The sequence below is a fragment of the Candida margitis genome (assembly GCF_024628925.1).
Source record: "Candida margitis strain CBS 14175 chromosome Unknown scaffold3, whole genome shotgun sequence".
In the NCBI taxonomy this organism is placed as follows: Eukaryota; Fungi; Ascomycota; class Pichiomycetes; order Serinales; family Debaryomycetaceae; genus Lodderomyces; species Lodderomyces margitis.
In genome coordinates this window covers 389220-412189 of record NW_026261810.1, presented here as the reverse complement: position 1 = coordinate 412189, position 22970 = coordinate 389220, and the positions used below count along the sequence as shown (strand labels likewise).

Sequence of the window (22970 nt, the reverse complement as noted above, 5' to 3'; positions counted from 1 at the left end):
ATACACTTGGTAATAGCCTACATTTCGTTTGTCTGTGTAGGTGTAAAATTTGTCCTCATCTTGTATTTGCTTCTGGTTTGCCATCAAGTCGTGTATGTGGTGCGAAAAAGCGATTGTCTGTTTGTGAGTCTCTGTCTTCTGCTTTATTAATTACGTAATAAATTATCTAAGCAAATGTTTAGAAGTATAAAAGGAACAACAAATTTCCATCACCCGAAAAATTTCAAATTATCTCTTTCTCGGCTTTTTGGGAACTTTTTTTTTATTTGTTTTTTTTTTTGCAACTTTGCAACTTTGCTTTATCGTTTGAAGAAGAAAACTAGTTGGTTTAATCACACATACAAATATAGGAATACAACCACAACTTCTTAGTTCTATCTGTATTTGATTGTTCATTTTGTCACTTCGCTTCTTAGATTGTGTCTGTGTGTGTGAGGTTTTCCAAACAATCTTTTTTTTTCTTTCATTTCCATTTCAGTTCAGATCTTGTTCAATATTTGGTCTCATTTACGCTTAATAATTTAAAGAGACTACTGTTAATTTTGACTCAGTTTGGTATTCAGCTGTACCAAAATTGTTCTTGTTTTTTTTGGTCCACAAACTACATCATCACCATAACACTGTATTTCTAGGCAAACATGTCACAAATACTGCCCGCAACAAATACGCCGGTTCAAACGCCTTCGGCTGAAAAATTTCATGATGAACATGTGATTAGTCAAGAAGAACATAATGAGAATAGTCTAGAGAACAAGTCTATCTTGAAACATAATGAAGCTGATAAAAATGATATCAATGAAGACAATATGGATGTTTCCTTACAGCTGCAACTGCAACTGCAACAACTGCAACAACAACCACAGCCTTCACATGAGCCACTTTCGCCACCCAACCCATCGCCGACTCCGGAAAAGAGGAAATTGGAAGATGAATTGACACACGAGGAGAAAGCTCCATCTGAAAATAACAACGAGGAGCCAGAAGCAAAAAAGCTCAAAGTTGATGAGGAAGGTTCGCAATTACAAGAACCAGAAAGTGTCTCTCCTGATGCTAATGGAAGTGCCGAGTCTGATCAAAATGCCAACGAGAGCGAAAAAGCTCCAAACAGTGAAGAAAAGAAGGAGGAGGAGGAGCAGCCCAATGCATCTCAAAATGAAGAATCTACCGAAACAGCTGATGCAACAACTGCACAACAACTGCAACTGCAACATCTTCCTGTATTCACTGAGCCAGCACCAAAGCCACCAGCAGAACCTGATATGGATAACTTGCCTGAACATCCAATGCCATCTCACCAAGCAAAGTTTGCTTTGCACACAATCAAAGCAATAAAACGTCTTAAAGACGCTAAGCCATTCCTAGCACCAGTTGACACGGTAAAATTGAATGTTCCCTTTTATTACAACTACATCCCTCGTCCTATGGACTTGGCCACGATTGAGAGAAAAGTGAACGCTAATGCATATGAAGATATATCACAAGTTGTTGATGACTTCAATTTAATGGTGGAAAATTGTAAGAAATTCAATGGAGAGGCCGCTGGTATATCAAAGATGGCGACAAATATACAAGCACATTTTGAAAAACATATGCTTAATGTGCCTCCTAAGGAATTACCAGCCGGTGTTTCTCCTTCAAAGTTTATTGCTGGTGCCAATGATTCTTCGATAACCAGCAAGAGAAAAGTTGCCACTGAATCCAATTCACAACAACATAGAGATTCAGTAGCTACTGCTAGGCCAAAAAGAACCATCCATCCACCAAAGTCAAAAGAGTTACCATATGACGTAAGACCAAGAAAGAAAAAGTTTGCTGCTGAATTGAGGTTCTGCAACCAAACAATTAAGGAATTGACGTCAAAGAAGCATTACAATTACAACTTCCCATTTTTAGCACCAGTCGATACTGTAGCTCTCAATATTCCCAATTACAATGAGATAGTCAAGGAGCCAATGGATCTCGGTACAATACAATCTAAGTTGACCAACAATTTATACGAAAATGCCGACGACTTTGAAAAGGATGTTAGATTGGTGTTCCGCAACTGCTATGCTTTCAATCCAGAAGGAACTGATGTCAATATGATGGGACACAGGTTGGAGGCAATCTTTGACAAGAAATGGGCCAATAAACCAGTCCCAGAACCAACACCTCAACATTCAGAAGCCAGTGACGATGACTTCAGCAGCGATGAAGAAGAGGAAATCACCGAGGCCGTGCTTTCAGAAGTACCAGCTATTCAATTTTTAGAAAACCAATTGATTAGAATGAAGGAAGAATTGGATAAAATGAAGGCTGAACATTTGAGGAAATTAAAAGAACAACAAGCTGCAAGGCGAAAGAGGAAGAAGTCTCAATCTGGAAAGCGTGGATCAAAATCAAAGAGATCTAGAGAACATTCACATACTCCTTCCAGTCATCAAAATCAAATCAAACTTACCCCACCACAACCTGTTGTCACTTATGAAATGAAGAAGCAAGTCTCTGAAGCGGTCCCCACATTGTCAGATAAGAAGTTGAATGCATTGATCAAAATTATTCAGGACGATGTTCAAATCACTAATGAAGATGAAGTCGAATTGGATATGGATCAATTGGGAGATTCAACAGTTCTCAAACTCTATGACTTTTTGTTTGGTGAAAAGGCATCGCAAAAGTCATTGAAGAGAAAGAAATTGGCCAGTGGTGGTGGCAGTGGCAGTGGAGGAGCTAATCTTGATGAAATGGCTCATTTGAGGCAACAATTGGCCTTGTTTGATCAAGGTAATGGACAAACTGCCGAACAACAATTTGCCAATAATGGTTTCATGAATATAGCACATGAAGAAAGCTCGGATGACNAACCCCCCCCCCCCCCCCCCCCCACACATCTTGTATAATAGTTTTTCTTTTTTATTAGTATGTATTAAGTATAAATATTTTTTTTTCAAAGCGCGTATGCTTCCTATCTTCAATGATTCTCTCTTGATCTCTTTATCGTTTGGAATGCGCTACCTGTAGAGCTATCTCATCAAAGATGACATAAAAACTTTTCTTTTTTTACTTTTGCAACCCAACAGATATCATGCCATCATCAATACCAAAACGACCGCTTAGTAACCGTCCTACTTATATAATCAAGAGATGTCAAGAACAAAAACGACCGGCTTATGTCGCTGGTCCCATGGTTCGTTACTCCAAACTCCCATTTCGTGAACTATGTCGATTTTACAATGTTGATATCGTTTATACACCCATGATTCTAGCTCGTGAATTTGTTAGGAACGGCATTGCGCGGTACTCTGACTTCACCACTAATGATAAAGATCAGCCGGTCATTGTTCAAGTTGGTGTAAGTAACGTGGAGGATTTTATGAAATTTATTGAAATGATTCATCCCTATGTCGATGGCATTGGCATAAATTGTGGATGTCCAATACGAGACCAGATACGCGAAGGTATAGGAGCAGCATTAATGAGTAAACCTCAGTTGGTCGCCAATTTAATCGCAACGGCAAAAGCCAAGTACGGTGATTCGATATGCATAGATACCAAAATCCGTATCCATAATGATATAAATGAAACGATTGAATTTGTCAGACTTATTGAAGAAGCTGGAACCGATATCATCACCATTCATGGACGTACCAAAACCACCCGGTCATCAGTGCCTGTGAATCTAGACGCGATTAGAACCCTACGCCAGCATATTAAGACCGTTCCCGTGATAGCCAATGGTGACTGTTTTACATTGGATGATTGTAATCGGATTGCTGAGTATACCGCAGTTGATGGAGTCATGTCAGCACGCGGAGTCTTGGCAAACCCGGCTTTGTTCACCGGGCTAGACAAAACTCCTTGGAGTGCCGTCGAGATGTTTATGCATTTAACAACAAGCTATGGTTTACCATACAAACTATCACAATACCATGTGGTCCAATTCATGGAGAATATGGATATTCCCAGAAGAATAATCAAAGACATTAATGAATGCAAGAGTATGATTGATATGATGGATTTATTAGACAAGTACTTTTACGTCAAGAGGAAACTGGAAAAGGGTTTCGCTACTGCGGTTGAGCCCAACTGGAGATTAAAACTTGAATCTGTATAGCAATAATAAAGAACGATTAGTAATCCATTTCATTCGATACTATTAAATTCTATATTCAAAATTGGTGTACTTCTAGTCATGTTATTGACCTTGTAAATCCCAATCAATTTCTGCGCCAATTCAAACATATTATTCCTCAACGAAATAACCACAAACTGGGCATTCTTAGTTCGCTCTTTAATATAATTGGCAACGATCGAAACATTTCGGAAATCCAAAGCAGCATCAATTTCATCCATAACATACAATGGAGTAGGTTTGTACAGATGAAGAGCAAAAACCAAGGCTAATGAACTCAAAGTTTTCTCACCGCCGGATAAATTCGATATATTCTTCCAGGATTTCTTTGGCGGCATCACACTAAATAAAATTCCTTCTGAAAATGGATCCAAACTGTCAACCAACTCTAATTCAGCATTTCCACCCATAGTGATCATTCGATACATGTCCTTCAAAGCCATTGAAATGGCACTGAATCCATCCATAAATTCATCTAATCTCTTTTTCTTCAAGTCCTCGCAGTAATCCCGCTTTTCATCTCGCTCCTCAACAGCACTATTCAAATCATTCTTCCTCTCGGTATATTCTGCAATCTTGGTTCCATACTCTTTAAGCATTTCAATATCAATTTGAACAGTAGACATGTATTTTTCCAATTCTTCAATTTCAGAGTTGACGCCATCCAAGTCAACATCTTCAAGTTCAGACTCACTCAATCGTTCAATAACGGAGGAATTATACTTTTTCTGCTCATCCTCATCGAGCCAATAGATATATGGCAATACATCTCGTACCACCAATGCATCTAGACTCAGCTCATTCTGCTCAATTGAATGAGTAATCTTTTTCAAGCTATGGGTGACTTTTTCCAATTTGTTCAAAATTTCAACCTCAAACAGTTTGAACCCGGAAAGCTCCTCCTGTTTTTCTTCAATCTCAACACGAATAACTTCAAGCTGCTCTTCTTTGTCTTGTTTTGTTTGATCAAGCGCGTGTATCTTTTCTTCTAAATCTCTTACCTTCTCTTGGACCTCCTGTTGTGCCTCTTTAATTTGTTGGTGATCAGCTTCTAAATTCTCCTTGGTAATCTTTGAATCTTCGATAACTTTTGTATGGCGCTTGATATCGCTTTCCAACTTCTTCAAAGCGATTCGGTCACCGCTGGTTTTGTCATTTATAATTGCAATTTGTTGCTTAATCGATTCGACTTTTGAATTCTGGACCTTCAAATCAACACCACCAGCTTCCATTATCTTCTGTTCGTAGGTGGCAATTTCATTCTCGTAGTCCGCCATTTCTGATTTCAATTTTACTTTAACCGCCTCAAGCTTCTCTAATTCAGCCTTTTTGCCTAAAATTTGTCGTTCAAAAGGATTGTTTGCCTCGATTTGTCTTTGTTCGGCGACTAAATTCTTACAAACTTGAGTCACTTCCTTCATTTCAGAAGCTAAACCTGTAATGTCCAATCTGAGCTTGTCAAGGGAAAGTCTCGTCTCAGGCTCCAAGCTCCTTACTTTATTTAATGCTGAAATTGCCTCATTGTATTTCTTCTGCTCCCTTTCGAACTCGGCTTCCATCTCTTCTATTTCCAACCTTGTATTTTCCAAACTTTCCTCGTCAAAATCTATGTTATCCAGTGAATTTGCTGATTTCAAACGCATGGCATTCTTCATAATCTGATTACCACCTCCTGACATAGTTCCCGCTATGTCTATAACCTTACCATCTAAAGTGACACACTTCCATCTTCTTGCTCCGTAGGCTACCTTCTTTGCTTCATTCAAGTCTGGTGCCACAAGTGTATTAAACATTTTACTGAAAAACGCTGGTGCAAATTTGGGATTGATTGGGTCAATCAAGTCAAAAAGTCGCTTAATCTTGGATGGGTCACCAGGTATTGCAATTGGAGATAAATCGTAATTTCGCAACTTATTCAAGCAAATAAAATTAGCATAACCTAGCTTGTTTTTTCGCAAATAGTCAATGCATACTTGCGCTGTTTCGACAGTTTCGACAACCATAGAATCCAATCCTGGGGCGGCAGTTGAAACCGCAATATCATACTTTTCATCAATTGTTCCAAGATCCCCCAACTTGCCATAAAATCCTTCAATTCTACCTGACTTTCCCAACTTAGTTAGTGCTGCCAAAACACTGCTTTGATTTTGTTTACTTTGGAAAGCCTGTGCGGAGTCATGGTACTTGTTTTTAGCTCTTGTGATATGACTCTTCATTTTATCTAATTTCAACTTCATTAAGTTTGTTTGCTCCTCACCTAGTGATGTCTGTTCTTCAATCGTTTCAAGTTTCTCTTCCTTTTCTCGGCATTCCTCTTCTTTCTGTTTACCTTCGTGCTTTATTGAGCTCAATTTCTCCTTGTTTTCCTCCAACTGCTTCTTTGTGTTGTTCATTTGGCTTTCGAGGATATTAATATTGGAAGTAATTAGCTCAATTTCGTTTTCATTATCCTTCAACTTTGACGTCCAAGGCTCTAGCTTATTTTGCAACTCTTCGATACGCTTAGTAAAGCCAGATGTCTTTTCTGCCATTTTTTCTCGGATTCTGGTCAACTTTTCTTCCTCATCCTTCAACGTTGAATCGAGTCTCTCAATATCAGCTTTGTACTGCTCAGAAGAGTTCGAATAGCTTGACAAACTATGATTTGAACTTTGCAATGAATGAGTCAGGGTATTAATAGTCTTTTGTATCCTTTTCAATTTGCTCTCAAAGTTCTTGGACTTTTCTTCAAAGGACACATTTTGCTTATTCAAGTCTCGCTTTTGCTTATTTAGGCCCTCTATTTCATGCAACACCTTCTTCAATTCCTTTTTCAACTCTTGCTGTTTGGACGTTTCCGCTTCAATGTGTCGCAATACTGCTTCGTTTGCATTTTTCTTTTCGTCTAATTGCTTCTCCAACTCATCAGCTTCCTTTTGGTACTCTTCAATTTTACTTTGCAAGTGACTGATATTGGATTGAAATTTCAAGCTTTTGAAATTATTGAGTTTTCTTTCTAATTCCAAAAACTTCAACGCCTCGACCTTCTTTTCATCTAAAAGGTTCTTGTCCTTCTCTACTAGCTCAAACCTGTCCGATTTTTCTTGACAGACAGTATTCAACTCTTCAATTCGTGTCATACTATCTTCGATCAACTGCTTGTATTTTGTGGTTCCAATAATGTCCTCAAGGTACTCCAATAGTCCGTCCTCGCCTTCCTTCTCGGCTTTTGCTTTCATTTGCGCAATAGATTCGACTTCTCCTTGTAAAATTAAAAACCGTTTGTGGTCTAGGTCAATCCCCCTACCTCTGAGTAAAGCTGTTACATCGGTATAGTTGCTTTTCTTGCCATCTATGTAGTACATCGACTGGTTATTCTGGAATGCTTTCCGCGAAATAACCAACTCCGAATTGGGAACAACCACAGACAGCTGCGGTAATTTAGGATCGTCAAGCACCATATGGAAGTGAATATCAACTTGGCAAAAATCTGGTCTTTCATTTCCTGAATTGTGAATCAATTCAGATACCTTCCCTTGTCTCATTTTGTTGGCTTTAAATCCAAATACGAAAAGCATTGCATCTATGACGTTTGATTTTCCACTTCCGTTGGGACCTACTACCGACGAAAATGACGAATGGAAAGGCCCAATTATTTGCTCTCCAGCATATGATTTGAAGTTTGTGAGAATTAGTTTATTAATTACCAATCTTGGTTCATTTTCATTTTTGGAGTCCTTCGAATTTGGTCGCAGAGCTTGCTCTGTTGCCTTCTGGGGCGTGGACACTTTGATTTCTGTCTCAGAAAAACTCTGCTGAACTTCAGTGTCTGATTGCTTTTTCTCCATTTTTATGGCTTCTTCTGAATGAAAGGAATGACCATTTTCCCCTTCCGGGTCAGCTCCATTAAAGCTCTGCTTCGTAGTATCTTCTAATTGCTTTGTAATTGATTCATCCTTTGTCCTGTAGTGAGCTACTTCTTGTTCCAATTCAGAGCTTCTTGTCTCTTTCTCCACTTCATCGTCCATCTTCTCATCCGATTCATAATCTTCTGAGTCATCCAGAGCATTTGAGTGCCCCTCATTATGCACCCCATCAAGGTTATTTGGCTCCTTGTCATCGTAATCACTGTTATTTATAAATGTACTCTCCTCCTCAATGTCCAATATAATGTTTCTCTTTCTTTTCATGGTTTATGGTATAGTTACACTTTTACTTATGGACCTAAGGGTAGATTGAATCAATTAAAGACGTGTTGATTAGATCTCTCTATACAAATTGTAAACAAATAAAAAAAAGATACACGCACACATTTTTGGGGGCGTCGTACACTACCTCCATCATCACCTTCGCTACCATCTCAGATTCAATCTTTACACAGGATCTCTCAAACAAGAATATCCAAAGTTATGTTTCATTAACTAGCTTCTTCGCTATTGTTTACCGTCTCAGGAGCTTCCACCGACGATAATGGTGGTAATCCTCTCAAATTTCTCTGTATTCTTTTCAATTGCGACGCTACAGCTATGGTCTCACTATTACTCGAGAATCCAGTATTCTGGTCCTGGTCTTTCAAATTCAAAGGGTTTCTATTATGTTCACTAGCTTCTATGAATTGTGTGAGGAGCTGCTCTGCCTGTTCCTGGGATATATTAGATACGGCATTCACATTGACTGCTGTAGGTGTGTTTAATGTTGAGGGAACTGCCCTTCTACTTCTTTGGTTCAGCGACATCATATATTGTATATTTTCAAGTTACTCTGGTACTAGATGGAGCTTTTGAGTAACAACTATTGTTTGTTGTAAGTGTTTTGCTTCGTGATGAGTCGGTGTCAAACTAAAAGTTGTTTCAAAAAAATTGAAAAAAAAAAAAAAAAAACAAAAAAGAAAAAAAAAAAAATTAAAAGAAAATCCTATCAACCGTTCAGAATCAACATCACCAAAGTCCTACCCAATGTTTCAACACATCCTAAAGCCACAGTTGGCAAATTTATTCAAATCTCAGGTTAATGTATTTAATCGGTCATTGCTCACACCATCTTCGACGGGGACAATAAATACCCCCATAATAAGATCAAGTCTATTACCAATGCAATCCGTCTTGGGACTTATGCAAAAAAGGTTTAAATCTAGAGGAAACACTTATCAACCATCTACATTGAAAAGAAAGAGAAAATTTGGTTTTCTAGCTAGATTGAGAACCAAAGGTGGACAGAAAGTGCTAAGCAGAAGAAAAGCTAAAGGAAGGTGGTACTTGACTCATTAGCTACAAAAAAAAAAGCAGTGAATATTGTATATAGATCCTTATTTCGTCAAAATAATAAAAGAACCGTGTTGGATTTTGACTTTATTTGTACTCCATTCTCTATACTTCTCCTCTGGTGTAAACCACGTCCTACGCTTTCCCCAAGGTTTTTGAATAACGTACCTCAATCTCATGAACCAATTTTTGCAAGTTTACAATTACCAACTCATGTGTAAAGTTAGGAAACTTGTCGCGATGCAATCCAAACCACTCCAATGGGGGTGTTGCATTCCCTAGCTCTTTTAACTGTGGCGCTTCTATAATAGGCGGGGCCAAAGCCATGTATTGAAACTTTGACATTGTCTCGGCCTTTTCGAGCCTCTCTTGGATAGCATCGTCGATGTCTTTGGTTGGATCTTCGGCATTCAATTGCTGTTTCAAGATAGATTTCGAGTTTTCAATATCATCAAGTGTCCTCATTCTATGTCGATACTCCAATCTAGATGCCAACGCATTTGAATGGATCGAGTACATCTCTCGGATAAAGTTGACTGACCCCAAGTTCCACCGAATGTCAACCGTTCCGTTGAATGTTGATTGATAGTAGTATTCAATGACATTCGTTTTGTCCTGCTGGAACGTCCGCATGGATATCCTAAACGAAGGAAAGACAAATATATTGCCTCCCTTTGCCTTGTGTGCCACGTCAACAAACTCATCAACGGTACATTTTTCTACAAAAGCTTCATCCACGGCAGCAACGCTCGACAACGAGACTTTCAAGTCATTAAACTGTAAATCCAACTCATTTGCAACCTTGCGGCCATATTCATTTTGTTGAAACTTGATCCGTGACTCGTCCAAGTTTATCACCAACACTTTGGAATTATCAATTGACGATGGGTATATATGAACCAAAATCTTTCCTGCTGAAGCGTAGATCTTTGTCTGTAACTTCTTGATGGTCTTCAAAATGTCATCACTTGAGTGCGAGCGTGACGACGCCTTTTTGTTGGTCGAGTTGTCTCTGCTCGAGTCCCTCAATGTTTCCTTGTATGACCTTCGGTTGTCTTGGATCATACGGGATATCGTATTGCCAATATCAACAAAGTTCGAAGCTGTTAAAGAAGTCACGTACAACTCGGCTACATTGAACTTGGTGTTAACGAACAAATGATCCTTGGCAATTGAAACCGCTCCCTTTCGATTGTATATGTCCATCGAAAAACATTCAAAATTGGCAATTGCAACAACATTGTAATCAAACGACACTTTTGCGACCAACTTATCAACACCTCCTGATAGTAAAATCAACGGTACATCCAAAGTATCTCCATCTTTAAGTTTCCAACTTATAGCAGTGTGTAAATTGACATCATTAATGGTCAAGAATCCACCTAACCTACCTTTGGACGATAATTTAATAGCATTGATTCCGGTTTTCAAGTCTTGAGACCAGTCGAGTGACTTTTTGGATACTGCCCAAAAATTCTCAATAGTTAAATTCGAAACACCCAAAGACTGGCCAAAATCTACTTCAAGATTGATAGCATTTGCGACAAAAAGGACTATCCAGGGGAAGGCATAAGTGGTCGATACTTCTTTGAACTTTGCAGAAATATTCTTATCTTGAGCCAATTCAGAAGCTTGTCGATCCTGTTTTTCATGGCCTTTTTCCACTCTATCTTCTGTGGCGTAGATTTCAAACAACTCTTTTGGAAACCAAATATCCTTGAATAAATCGACATCTTGATATTGCTTGACGTTAACAAACCCATTCATTTCAGTCAAACATCCCGATGTAATGTTTTGATTCTTTGCTCCGATCTCAAAGTTACTCAGCAAAAGGATTTTCTCCACCTTCATCGACGCACTGATTTCTCTTGAATACACATGTTGCAATGAAGCCGAAACCCAGTCCGATAGCATCGATACTGTGAAGCTTGGAGTTGTTCCCTTGTCTGTATTCAATTGTACATGAATGCCCTCAAGTCCAACAACTGCAGCCACTTTGGCTGTTGGTTCACAACTGAGCGTAAGAAATTGCTTCTCAATTCGAAGTCCAAAATGGATATCCATCTCTTGAAGTAAACTCTCAATAAAGTCTGTATTATTTGCATTATCGTCGTCCGACTTTTCCTTAGCTGGCTTTGGACTACGCATCAAATCTTTAGTGCTAGTCGCCAAATCCAAGAAAACTGGGACACACTTTGGGAATAGAACATTTTCGGATTGCGATATCACTACTTCTCCCATGACCTGATTCTTGGAATCCTTCATTTTTGTGAATCTAAATGTCGTATTGAAAGCAGGCGCGTGCATATACAAAGACGGCGTACTCTCCTGTTCCTCGTCTTCCAACCTATAGATGGACACATTTGACCCAGCAAAGGCAGAACTAAATTCAATTGATTGGAATGAGGTGTGCACAGATGGCTGCTTGGTCGTTTTCTCGCTATTTTCCTTCTTTTCTCCAGAAGGACGAGTACTTTCTCTTCGTTCCAAATACTTTTGAATCCTTGAGGCTTGAGCGGCCGACTTTTGAATAGTATTTCCGATTGAGGTTGACAAGAATTTGACATCTATTTCATCTCCACGTAGGGTTATTCCCAAGTGTCTCGATGCTTTTGATTGTTTCTCAATCATGAATATCAATTGCAACATTGGAAGGAAAGCTCTATTCAAACGCACTTGTTCCGTCTCCGAGCTGTAGAAATTAGAAGATTGATTGCCATTTGCAATGGAAAAGTAAGATCCCATTAATGTGAATTTTCCTAAACTCTCCTCAGTTGCTGCAAAAAACTTCTCAGCACCTACTATAATTCCAGGATTTTCCTTGGAAGTATCGTTGAAAAGCCATCCAATGCAAAAGTCGTAAAATAAAAACTGGAATGCTGAAAATTTGGTGTATATCCACAGTTCCAATGTATTTCTCCCTGCATCTGGTGATTGAATTGCATCCGGTGGTGGCACTTGTGAAGCTTCTTTTGTATTTGGAAAATACTTCATAACCTCGTCAACCACCGATATTGCCGACAATACAACTGGTTCCGATAAACAAACTCGGAAATATTGTGACTCCACTTGTAAATTTTGACGGTTTCCTGGTGTATCTACGTCGTTAAAAAGTCTCACCGAAACACCAAATGATAAAATGTTGGATAAACCAATTGGTATTCCCTTTTCCATTAATGTGAGTCTAATTGCCGGTAGCGAAATATCACCGTATAATGGAACTTTGCAATTTGTAGGGTTCCTTTCTAATGGTTGAGTTGTGGAAACATTACTCAAATTCAAAGTCGTCCCTTCTAAACCAAAACTGACACTAGCTCTTTGGACAACGGTCGACACTTCCGCGTAATCGTTTCTAAATCTGAATTTAAATAGATAGGGCGTGCTTTCGGATTTTTCTTGGACTGCCTTCTCGGTAGAGGCAACCTTTTTGAGCAAGTCTGTTATATCGTTTACTTGCCGCTCAAGCACCACTTTATCTTCAGTGGCTAATTTCATGCCCCGGTTTAGATCTGGTAACATAGCCTTAAAGTACCCCAAAGACACGTTTGAAGTTATCATTGAAAACTTTTCCTGTTTGCAAAATGACATAGAAGCCATAATATCTGAAGCTTGTAATTCAAGTAAGTTGTTCAAATCAAAACCTAAGTTACTTCGGAGCCTCTCGACTTGCAACTTCGATAATACAACATCATTGATTATGGATGTAGTGAAGGCGGTATTCAACACAGCACCAGAGGCCAGAAGAGGATGAAAAACACCCAAATTCCAGATTGCTTCCTTCAACTTCACTGAGGCTGACATAGCCTTTGGCTGTTTGGGGTGAGCAGGCGCCAAATTCGATCTCTTTGGGACAGAGTCCACCAAGTCTATCAAGTCCATCACGTACGGATATTCGTCCTCTAAAACCGCGCGTAGTGAGCTAACAACATCATCATTTTTGTCGAAAAGAAAGGTCCGCGAAGCGCCTATCTCCACGTCCATGTGTGAAGCCTTGTCAGATAGAGCAAATAAAAGTTGCATTTCCATAAATTTCTGCATCAACACGTTCTTTGAATGTACTGTACTTCGCAATTCTGCTTCATTGGCTTTAAACGCATAGATATGTCCTTTCGAAATGTCACTGGAATCAATATGGGTCAACAAGTCGTGCAATCTGATACCTATAGAGGTTGTGAACAAAGACAAGGTTTGCTCAAACGCCTTCACGTCGATTACTATATTTGTTGTTGTCTTGACGGAAGGGTGTGCTTCTGGTATAGTTTCTGCCGCCTTTGTCTTGAAGTCACCTGTGCTTTCCTCCCGGCTCAGAACAGAATCATGCTTATTGGCAACACGCTTCAGGAGGAATGTTTTTGCGATTTCAAAAATCTCCTTTGTAATTTTACTTTCGTAGGAATTCAATTTCACAACCATTTCTGCAACAGCAGATAAATCCCCTCGCGAATCGTCAAATGTACTCTTGAAACTAAAATCAAGTTCTTCGAGATTGACAAATGTTGGATCTTTACGGTCGCCACCTTTGAAAGTTGTTGAAATTCCCACAAAATCATACTTGGAAGTTTTCTTTGCAACTTCCAGAAGCTCCTTTCCAAATATTCTCTTGAACATATAAAGCCTCTGTTGTTGATTCGCTTCCCATGTTCTCCACCCTGAGAATATATCCAAGACTTGCTCGTACGCATTGGCTGGAAGCTCGTACGCGTGTGCTTTAAATTTTGCCGTCGTATCATCGATCCACGACTTGGGCAAAGTACGAAGTATATGTTGAAGTCGAGCAGTCACCTTCCAACCATCAAAAAATCTTATATGTTCAGATTTCAACCTTAAAAAGTAAGCTGGACGTGTAAGAACGTCTGGGTCGTGATCAATAGCAAACTCAGAGGAAGCAACCGTTAATGCATAAACTAAATTGGCATGAGTGGCCCGTTTACTTTGTAATTTTTCAAACACTTTCAATTCCCGAGTAAAGTCTTGACTGATTTGCTCGAATTCATCTACGAGCCATTGAGCCTGTTCGACATCGACATCACCATCCAAGTAGTCATACCGACTTGATCCGTCACTACTTTCTTTGGTTTTGTCCAACCAACCCTCTATGTCTTGTATGTTCAAAACTAATGCCATTGTGTGTGTATTCTTTTGCTGACAACTCAAAGCCAAAATTCCCACATGGTATGCTAATGTCATGCTTTCATCAAGCTCAATTTTACCTGACTTGGTTGAAAGCTCTGTCTTGCTCGATAATGCCAAAGACAAATTGGCGACTCTTAACGTGACACTACCCTTGTCTTGTTCAAAGTCTTTTAAATCCTCCATGTGGTTAAGAGGGTGTAGACCAACATTTAAAACAAGGTTATGATTAATCAATCGCAAGTTTTTGACTTCTTTCCAAGAGCGCATAAGATTCTGGAGTACTTTGATAGTTGTGGCTCCTACTTGATCCATTATCGATTCTAGATCAAAATCTTCATATGCTCGGACAAGTTTGTAAACGACTGGTAAACATGCAGGACTTATAAAGGACTTAACGTCACCAACCTCGAGAATCAAGTTGTCATACTCTGTATCTGGATCTACTGCGTAAGATGGGCAAAAATCATCATCCCAGTAATTCACTGTGGGCAATTCAACATCAGAAGACTTGTTTGACAAAGTCCAGGATGACGTGTCTGAATCAACTGAGGACAGCAGACCTTTTCGCATCCATTTATTCAGGGTTGCCTCTGTGAGTGGTACATGCACTTTAGGAAGAGACATGGTTGTTAAAAGGCAACCCTTGTTTTTTTTGTACACCGAATCTCTAAAATCTTCAAATAAAAGAAAGGGAGCTCTATGGAAAGGTGCATCCCCGTCCCTAACATGAAGTTCTCTTGCCTCCCTTAAGCCAATCATATCAGCCTTTTGGCATATGTTTGTGAAAACAATTGAAGTGCTGATTGCTGCCAATATTATCTCATGCTTTTCATTATCTATGGCAACAACTTTGGCAGAGATGTCTGGTATAGAAACCACTAACTTGCTGGAGTACCTCATATTAGGTACATCATTCATCGACAACAAAATATCATCGAATATTATCTCAACGTAAGAAACTGCATCTGGTTTCACTTTGAAAACAAATTTTGAGCATCGAATTGAAAAATTCGCTGCATCAAAGGCAGGTGGGAATAATTCTTCCAATGCATTAGCTTGGTCTTTAAATCCTACACCAAAGTTTAATAGACCGGAAGTCAAACATTGTAGGAAGTAAGGGTTACTATCAATAACCCAGTCTCCGAAGCAGAAATCCCATTTGCACCAAAAGGTCACTTCTTCCGGAGGGGCACTAAACATTCGGTGCGAATGAACATTGAATCCGTCCACATGCATGTCAATATCGGAGCAGAAATACTTGTCAACGTAGCTGGACACATCCATTAAACCCTTGGGTTCCACGTCTGCGTTGATAAAAACTCCAGAAATCGGACTGAAATCGACTTGCATATCCATATAGTAGTTGCAGAACCGCATGTCAACATCCAACATGTCAAAATGTAATCCTATGTGACTTGCACAGCTGTACAAGTTTCGAGGAAGAAGCATTAGTCCGTTTCTAACTTGAAACTTGAAAAGCACATCCACATCATTTTCAGCTTTGATCATATTCCAGTAATCTTTGTCATCCTCTGTCGAACCATTGAGAGATTGTGAATCTTTGAGCGACTCTGAACTCACACTACCATAATTGTACTCCTCAAAAGTTTTAAAATGCACATGCTCTCCGAAATAGTTATCCTTTATGGTAAACAAATAGCGTACCACAAACCCATAAAATTTGAGGCATATATCATCTCCAATACAGTTAATTTCAACGCAATTTGCAGTGTTGACCTCAACAGCGCTGTAAAATGTGTAAGCACCTTGAACCAGAAATGGACCACTCTTGCCAACGGTGTTGGATCCTTTCAAAAATGCGTTGACTGTGTGCCACGGAGGAGTGTCGAGAATCAAATCAAAATGAGGAGTGTTCAAGGTATAAGAAATCGTTGTCTTTTTGGAGCTAGTACCATTCAAAGGAACAGATACATCTAGATTAAGCTCCTTACCTTGAAATGATAAATACTTGTTGCTATTGAAATCTAATGGGTTGTTGATGATGTTTGAATCATTCACATTTAAAAAAAGTTCATAGTTGATCAATTTCCAATTAATTTTGTACAAAAAAAGTCTAAAGTTTTCATACGGTTGTGGTTCGCCCGAGGCAAAGTCAGTGAAAAGATCAGACAATAAGAAAAGATGTTCTCTTAATAAGAACAATCTAGGATTCAAACTGACTTGATCGAATGTCCAATTACATTGGCCATTCCACTCTAATGGGAGGGTAACATCAGCATCAATCTCGTGTGAGTCTGCTGAATATAAAACATCATGGTTCACCGAGGACCTAATTTCTGGGTTGCTAAGGTTCACCTTTAGCTTGTTTGGAAAACCTTTCTCCTTGTTTGATACAAAAGAAGTAAACACCCCCACATTTGATCCTTCGGCAACTTTAATCTCGAGCCAGCCGAATGGTCGCGCTGTCTTTTGAAATGCTTGATGGTTCTGATTCTGATTCTGATTCTGCTTTAAAAATTCCTTGTCCTTACTTGCTTCCCTTGTAGGTATTCTAACCACCAACTCGTCTCTGACGATAACGGTAAGCTTAAATCCCTCATACTCCCTTTTAAGGCCCGCCTTCAAAAAGTTTGTAGTAGGATGTGAATCCCTAGCAAGAGAAGGGAATAACATATTCTGAAGTGGGATTCTTTGTCTGTCGGCCCATGGCCCGTAATGCATTGTTCCAAATGAAATCTCAATCTCAAGTCCCAGTTCTGGCGCTGCCCTTTCAGATAATTTTGTGCTAGCCGATTGTATTCCTGGTGAATCGTAAAAATACACGAACCTAGTCATTGTGGAGTCAAGAATTAAGCTATATTTTGCATATTGCTCATCACTGCTAAGAAGGGCCACTATTCCTGGCTCTTCGGCGTCCCCTACGTATCTTTTTAAACCTTTCCAGTCAAATTCGTCTTTTTGACTGAAATCGTTGGAACTGGGTCTTCTTTGAAGCTTTTGTTCTACTTTCCGGCCAATCCACCTACTGGCAACCAAAAACTTATACCAAAGTTTATATGATTTTATATCACGCAAATTATCTAATCTACCACTGCCTGAGTGCGCTTTTTCATGTTCTTCTTTCCCGTATCTATACTTGTCGAATCCAATATTCGGCCTCATCCAAATCTGAAATTCGTCAAACTGGAAGTCGTGTAGAATCCTGTAATAGTCAGCAGGATTTGGTGCTTTGGTGATGTCCAACAATCCCCTTCCATATTTGAATGATGCAACTATAATGGATGGTGTTGTGACGTTTCCAATTACAAATGATCCCTTCTTTATCTTGAAGTCTATAGGTAAAATTTGCAACAAAAGTGGTAATGAGCGTTTAGTGCGTACATAAGGGTCTTTTGAAGATTCGTTATCGGCATCATTCAGATCCTTCTCATCGCGTTGACCACGAGCGTCATAGTCATCTGAAAAAGCGCTTGATTCCTTCTCTCCCTCGTCTTCCCCATCTACTCTATTTTCTCCCTTTTCATTCCTGTCATTGTCCTGACCATTTCCGTTCTTCCCATTCAAGATATCTATTATATTATCGTAGGCACCGGTTTTGTTATAAGTGAAAATCTCCAACCCTTCTACCACAACGAGAAACCTGCACGGCAGTTTGTCATTTTGAGACTGAGAAATTCCACCAGTTTCATAGTCAGCATCCCAATAGAACCCCGATAGCCTTGTTAATGATGGTATCCAATACCTCCAAGTGAATGTGACATTCAATATAGAAACAGTTGAGTCTGCTGTTACTATTGTTAGATTCTTCATAAATAGTCGACCCCCTAGTGGCGACAATTTAAATGCATCAACATGAACCCTAATGCGGTAGGTTTGCCATAGTACAAGTTTACATATTAGTGTAACTAGAAACCCTAGTAGTTTATGGAAGTAGAACAAGAAAGCAAGTCCTAAAACCAAGGATAGTATCCAGTCGACAAAGTAAATCCAAAACGAAACACTATAGTTTGCGTTGGAAGCTACCGCCATAAACTGTGGTTCGAAAGCCATTGTGGGTGTCTGGTCGTTTCGAGTAGGGATTGTGTCAGGTGTCTTGGAGGAGAAGAAGGAGGAGAGCTCATTAGCAGTTTGCGCAATACGCGCTGTTTTCACAAATGACATGTATTATATAATATATTACGTAATATCTGCACAAAAGGAGAAACTTTTGAAAATGTAAACAAAATCTCAATTCAAGAGAACACACCTACTTTTTCATCACATTCGTATTCAACAATCCCTTTAACCTTATTCTACAAGAGTATAGACTCCCATATCAAGTGTTGAACCAAAAAGAGATTCTTTGTTTTGTTCCCTCCCTTTTGACTTTCACTGACCACCGTCCCACTCAATATATTTCACTAGCAAAGACTTTCCACAATGTCTAACAGAGTTTTTGATGACTCTGAGAATAAGAACTCCATCAAGCCATTCAACAAGAATTCACAGAATGAAAATACTCACATATCAAATAAGGGGTCAACTTTTAGGCAAATGCTGAGGTTTAAGAGAGTTCCCTTGGGTGGTAAGGACCAAAACACAAACACGTTTGAATTGAACAGATCAAAGTCAACTATAAATCCCAATTTAAACTCGCTCAAGTCTAATAGCAAACCGCCAAGTTTAGTAAAGTCGAACTCGAGCTTAGGGTTTCAATCAGTTCCTGTATTTCAAGAGTTTACACAAGAACAGAGAAGCCAATTGCAAAGTACTGAACCGCAAGTCGCTAACATTGGAAGTAAACAGGTGGAGGATCAGAGCAGTAGAAACTTGATCAGTATACCAAAACCTAACCGCAGTGTTAGGAAAAGAGTAAGCTTAGATGAATTATCCCTTCCAACATTATTATCCCCTAAAAAACCCAAATTATTTCAAACTGACTCCTTAATAAAGTCTGACGGTACACAGCATAAGCCACCAATCCCACTTAGGAGTACATTTTCGGAAAGAACTGAGGCTCTTAATTCAAGGCATGTAGTAAATAATGACATAACAAGAAATAATGTGGATCCAATCAAACGGCCAAACAGACGTCATTCGATAGATGCAATGGTTGCACAACACTGGCGAGATGAAATAGAGTTTGTGCCACATGGTTACAACGAGAAAGAGGCTGATTCCCTCGTTTCATTCAATGATAATGAGGTACAGTTTTTCTCAACTCCAAACGTCAGTCATGATTTTGAGCAGCCTGATGAAGACTTAAATTTAGAATTAGATTTTGAAAATGACACCGGAAACGAAGAGCTCGACGCTGAAGTGACCATTGATGGGAATGAGAAGGATGATTTTGGTTTAAACGACGAGGATTTAAGAAATTTATTAGATTGATAGCTATTATATATGTACAAATTGGATTGCTATGACCAATAAAATTACTATAATCAAGACGGTGACCTTTCGAAACAGTTGAATCGAAAAGTATGCTTTACTCTTCCGTATGGCTTTACTCTTCTGTATGGTTTTACTATTGTTGAGTGCATTGTGGCCCTTGCTCGTATGCTCCGTTTTCCTGATGGTTTGAATCGTAAGTGGTTTGATAGTCCGGTAAATCCAGCGACTGCACAATGGAGAAATCGGTAAACAACTCGACGTTTGTTTCCGGTATCGAAAGCCCTGGTTTCCTCTCCTTTAATGCTGTTGGTAGTATATTTCTTATTGCCATCAAATCGTTCTTTTCGAGATACCAGTTATCACTAGGAAATTCAATATCCACCTTGACGTATAAATCACCATTGCCTTCACTTCTTGAAAACCAAGACTTCTTTGCAGCAAGCTTGGGCATCCCTTCACCTCCAATTTTGATATAATCACCTGGTCTAATCACTTTACCTTTTGGTGTAACAATTTTTACACCCCGTCCATCCAAATGCTGACTCACCAACCTGGAAAATCCAGTAAGCGCATCTGCCAATGGAATCTTTAATTCCATATAAAGATCATCTCCCTTTCTTTCATAAACCTCATGCTTTTTACAAGTATATTTTAAAATGATATCCCCAGCAATTTTACCAGGGTATTCATCACTTTCACCCTTTTTCACGATAGATCCTTCACTTGGGGAACCCTTTGGTATCTCAAACTCCAATATTTTTGTCTCCTCACATACTCTTGTTCCTTTACACAACTTGCATCTATCCTTTGTGCGATAGATCTTACCAGTTGCATTGCACGTCGTACAATCAACATATTCCTGAGCAACTAATCCGGGAGCCACTCTTTTGATTTTTCTGGTGTATCCTTCTCCGTGACAAATACCACACGTTTTGCTTACGGCGCTAGATGACCTGACTCCCTTCCCTTTACACTGAGTGCAAATAACGTTTCGAGTTGAAGTAGATCGTATCACTTTGCCAATATAAAGTTCCTCCAATGTTACTTCGACCTCTAAAACTGCATCCTCTGTTCGCCTGCTGTCATGACGGCTAGATTGACCCCCTTTCATTCCATTAAAGAAATCATAAAAGTCGTTGCCTCCATAACCATTGTAGTCAGCTCCTCCTCCTCCTCCATAAAATTGTTCAAAAGGATTACCCGTAAAATCATAATGCCCTGGGCCACCATTACTATCAGTCGTACCATATATATCATAGTTTTGACGCTTCTCCTCGTCAATCAAGACCTCATAGGCATATGAAATTTTTTTAAAATGAATTTCAGACTCTTCTCGATCTTCCTCGGATGCTTTGTCAGGATGATACTTTAGGGCAAGCTTCCTAAATGCTTTCTTGATCTCTGATTCGGTAGCACTAGAACTCACTTCTAGTATCTCGTATAAGTCCTCCATTGTTACACCACACGTCTGTTGAATGCTTTGATCATGAATGGCGTAAACATCATTTTGTTTTTCTCGGAATGCAAAATAAAAAAGAATAGGTGTCACAAACTTTACAAACAGAGAGACACATGGCGAAGAGAGTCAGACGCTGTACTATACTGCTTAGCTTAAGTTACCCAGACAGTCGAAAAAGAAGAAGTGTCATTGTAGCTACGGCAAAAAGAAAAAGCACTTCTTGGTTTTTATAGCAGAAAAGGATATATTGGAGTTAAAAGGTCAAAAAAGTAAAACTCTGAAAAAAACAAAAAAAAATCACGACGCGAGCAGGGTTCGAACCTGCGCGGGCAATGCCCAAAGGAACCTGCATCCTTCACCTTAACCACTCGGTCATCGCATCTGACGGTTTTTAGCACTTTTGACAACTACGCCAAACCGATATAAACCGATCATAAATTGAAATAAGATAAGGCGCCATTGTCAAATACGTCATTTTATCCTTTATAAATATGGCTATTAGGACCATTTTCTGAAGAGTTTTGCATCTGTTTCTGAAACTAACAACCAGAAGCTTATAACGATTGCATCAGAGCTTTGTTTGAGGTGCATGCTGGCCGTAAATCATAACAATAATGTAGATCCCTTCTTTCTTCCCTTAAGGCATTGCGCTGAATGTGAATGGCGATATTTTGTGCTCTTGGTAGTCTCAGAAGCAAAATATATGATGCAATATACCCTTTATTACATAATTTCCCGATTTTGCAACCAGTTGAGAGCCAGTACTAGTTGAATTCAAGTTAATTTATGTCCCAATAACCAACTAAAGCATTTATAATTCTCAAAAAGGAATATAAGCACCTTAAAGTCATTTTTTAATATCATCTTGGAAATCGGATTATTTTCGGAGAGTTTTAAAGTGAGATCTATTAATTTTCTGCAAAATTTGCAACTGTATAAGTGAAAATTATTATCTGCAAAGAAAACTGGATCGTGATGAGGTAAAAATTAGTTAGCAACACTCTAAAACAAACCATATCTTTTTTTGACGCCCCTGTTTCCTTTTTAATACCACTTAAAAACTTTTCTACACTAGTTGTAGCATTATATATATGATTCCTAAAGGTGTTGCGTGTACTACCACTGCTACCAAATAAAAAGGTAGTGCAAATGGTACCAATAATGAACAATAAGAGCAAAAAAAAAAGAACAACAATCACCTTTTCACCTCTTTTCGCCTTGGTCGAGTTTTCAAATTTCTTTCGACTTTTGAATAGTTTTACACTTTGATTGTAAATATCAATTGACTATATCAACACATATATATCACACACAATAAAATACATCAAATATGGTATGTCCAACCATTTTGTTTTGCAATTGCCAACAATGTGTCAGCTCCAAACAAAGCTTGGAACTGGCTGCTTCTGTCGAACAACTCCACAACCAGCAAAAAATAATACTAACCTCAAAATCAGTCTAGATCAGGGTATGTTCAACTGTAGTTGAATCTGTTTCCAAATATATATATACTAACACATGGTTTAATTAGAGTTCAAGTTGCCGATGAATCATTGACTGCCTTCAACGATTTGAAGTTGGGTAAAAAATACAAGTTTGTGATTTACACGTTAAACGATGCCAAGACCGAGATTGTCGTTGATGAAACTTCTACTGATTCAGATTACGACGCATTTTTGGAAAAATTGCCTGA

General features: G+C 39.0%; 6 protein-coding genes across 6 annotated transcripts; 2 read left to right on the top strand and 4 right to left on the bottom strand. All coding sequences in view use genetic code 12, as the record gives it.

Moving 5' to 3' along the window:
- Positions 1–638: 638 nt before the first annotated feature.
- DUS4 (tRNA dihydrouridine synthase) lies at positions 639–4093 on the top strand (the record flags this gene model as incomplete). Its single annotated transcript, XM_051814894.1, has 2 exons — positions 639–2802; positions 3060–4093. 2 exons carry the CDS (start codon positions 639–641, stop codon positions 4091–4093), a joined length of 3198 nt encoding a protein of 1065 aa, XP_051671758.1.
- A 29-nt stretch (positions 4094–4122) lies between these two features.
- SMC4 (condensin subunit) lies at positions 4123–8280 on the bottom strand (the record flags this gene model as incomplete). The annotated part of the gene is made up of 1 exon (XM_051814893.1): positions 4123–8280. The coding sequence occupies one exon, from the start codon at positions 8278–8280 to the stop codon at positions 4123–4125; it is 4158 nt and encodes a 1385-aa protein (XP_051671757.1).
- A 227-nt stretch (positions 8281–8507) lies between these two features.
- Positions 8508–8828, bottom strand: CANMA_002785 (uncharacterized protein; the record flags this gene model as incomplete). The annotated part of the gene is made up of 1 exon (XM_051814891.1): positions 8508–8828. One exon carries the CDS (start codon positions 8826–8828, stop codon positions 8508–8510), a length of 321 nt encoding a protein of 106 aa, XP_051671756.1.
- Positions 8829–9486: 658 nt separating this feature from the next.
- CANMA_002784 (uncharacterized protein) lies at positions 9487–18495 on the bottom strand (the record flags this gene model as incomplete). The annotated part of the gene is made up of 1 exon (XM_051814890.1): positions 9487–18495. One exon carries the CDS (start codon positions 18493–18495, stop codon positions 9487–9489), a length of 9009 nt encoding a protein of 3002 aa, XP_051671755.1.
- A 369-nt stretch (positions 18496–18864) lies between these two features.
- CANMA_002783 (uncharacterized protein) lies at positions 18865–19815 on the top strand (the record flags this gene model as incomplete). Its single annotated transcript, XM_051814889.1, has 1 exon — positions 18865–19815. One exon carries the CDS (start codon positions 18865–18867, stop codon positions 19813–19815), a length of 951 nt encoding a protein of 316 aa, XP_051671754.1.
- A 136-nt stretch (positions 19816–19951) lies between these two features.
- CANMA_002782 (uncharacterized protein) lies at positions 19952–21271 on the bottom strand (the record flags this gene model as incomplete). The annotated part of the gene is made up of 1 exon (XM_051814888.1): positions 19952–21271. One exon carries the CDS (start codon positions 21269–21271, stop codon positions 19952–19954), a length of 1320 nt encoding a protein of 439 aa, XP_051671753.1.
- Positions 21272–22970: the final 1699 nt, after the last annotated feature.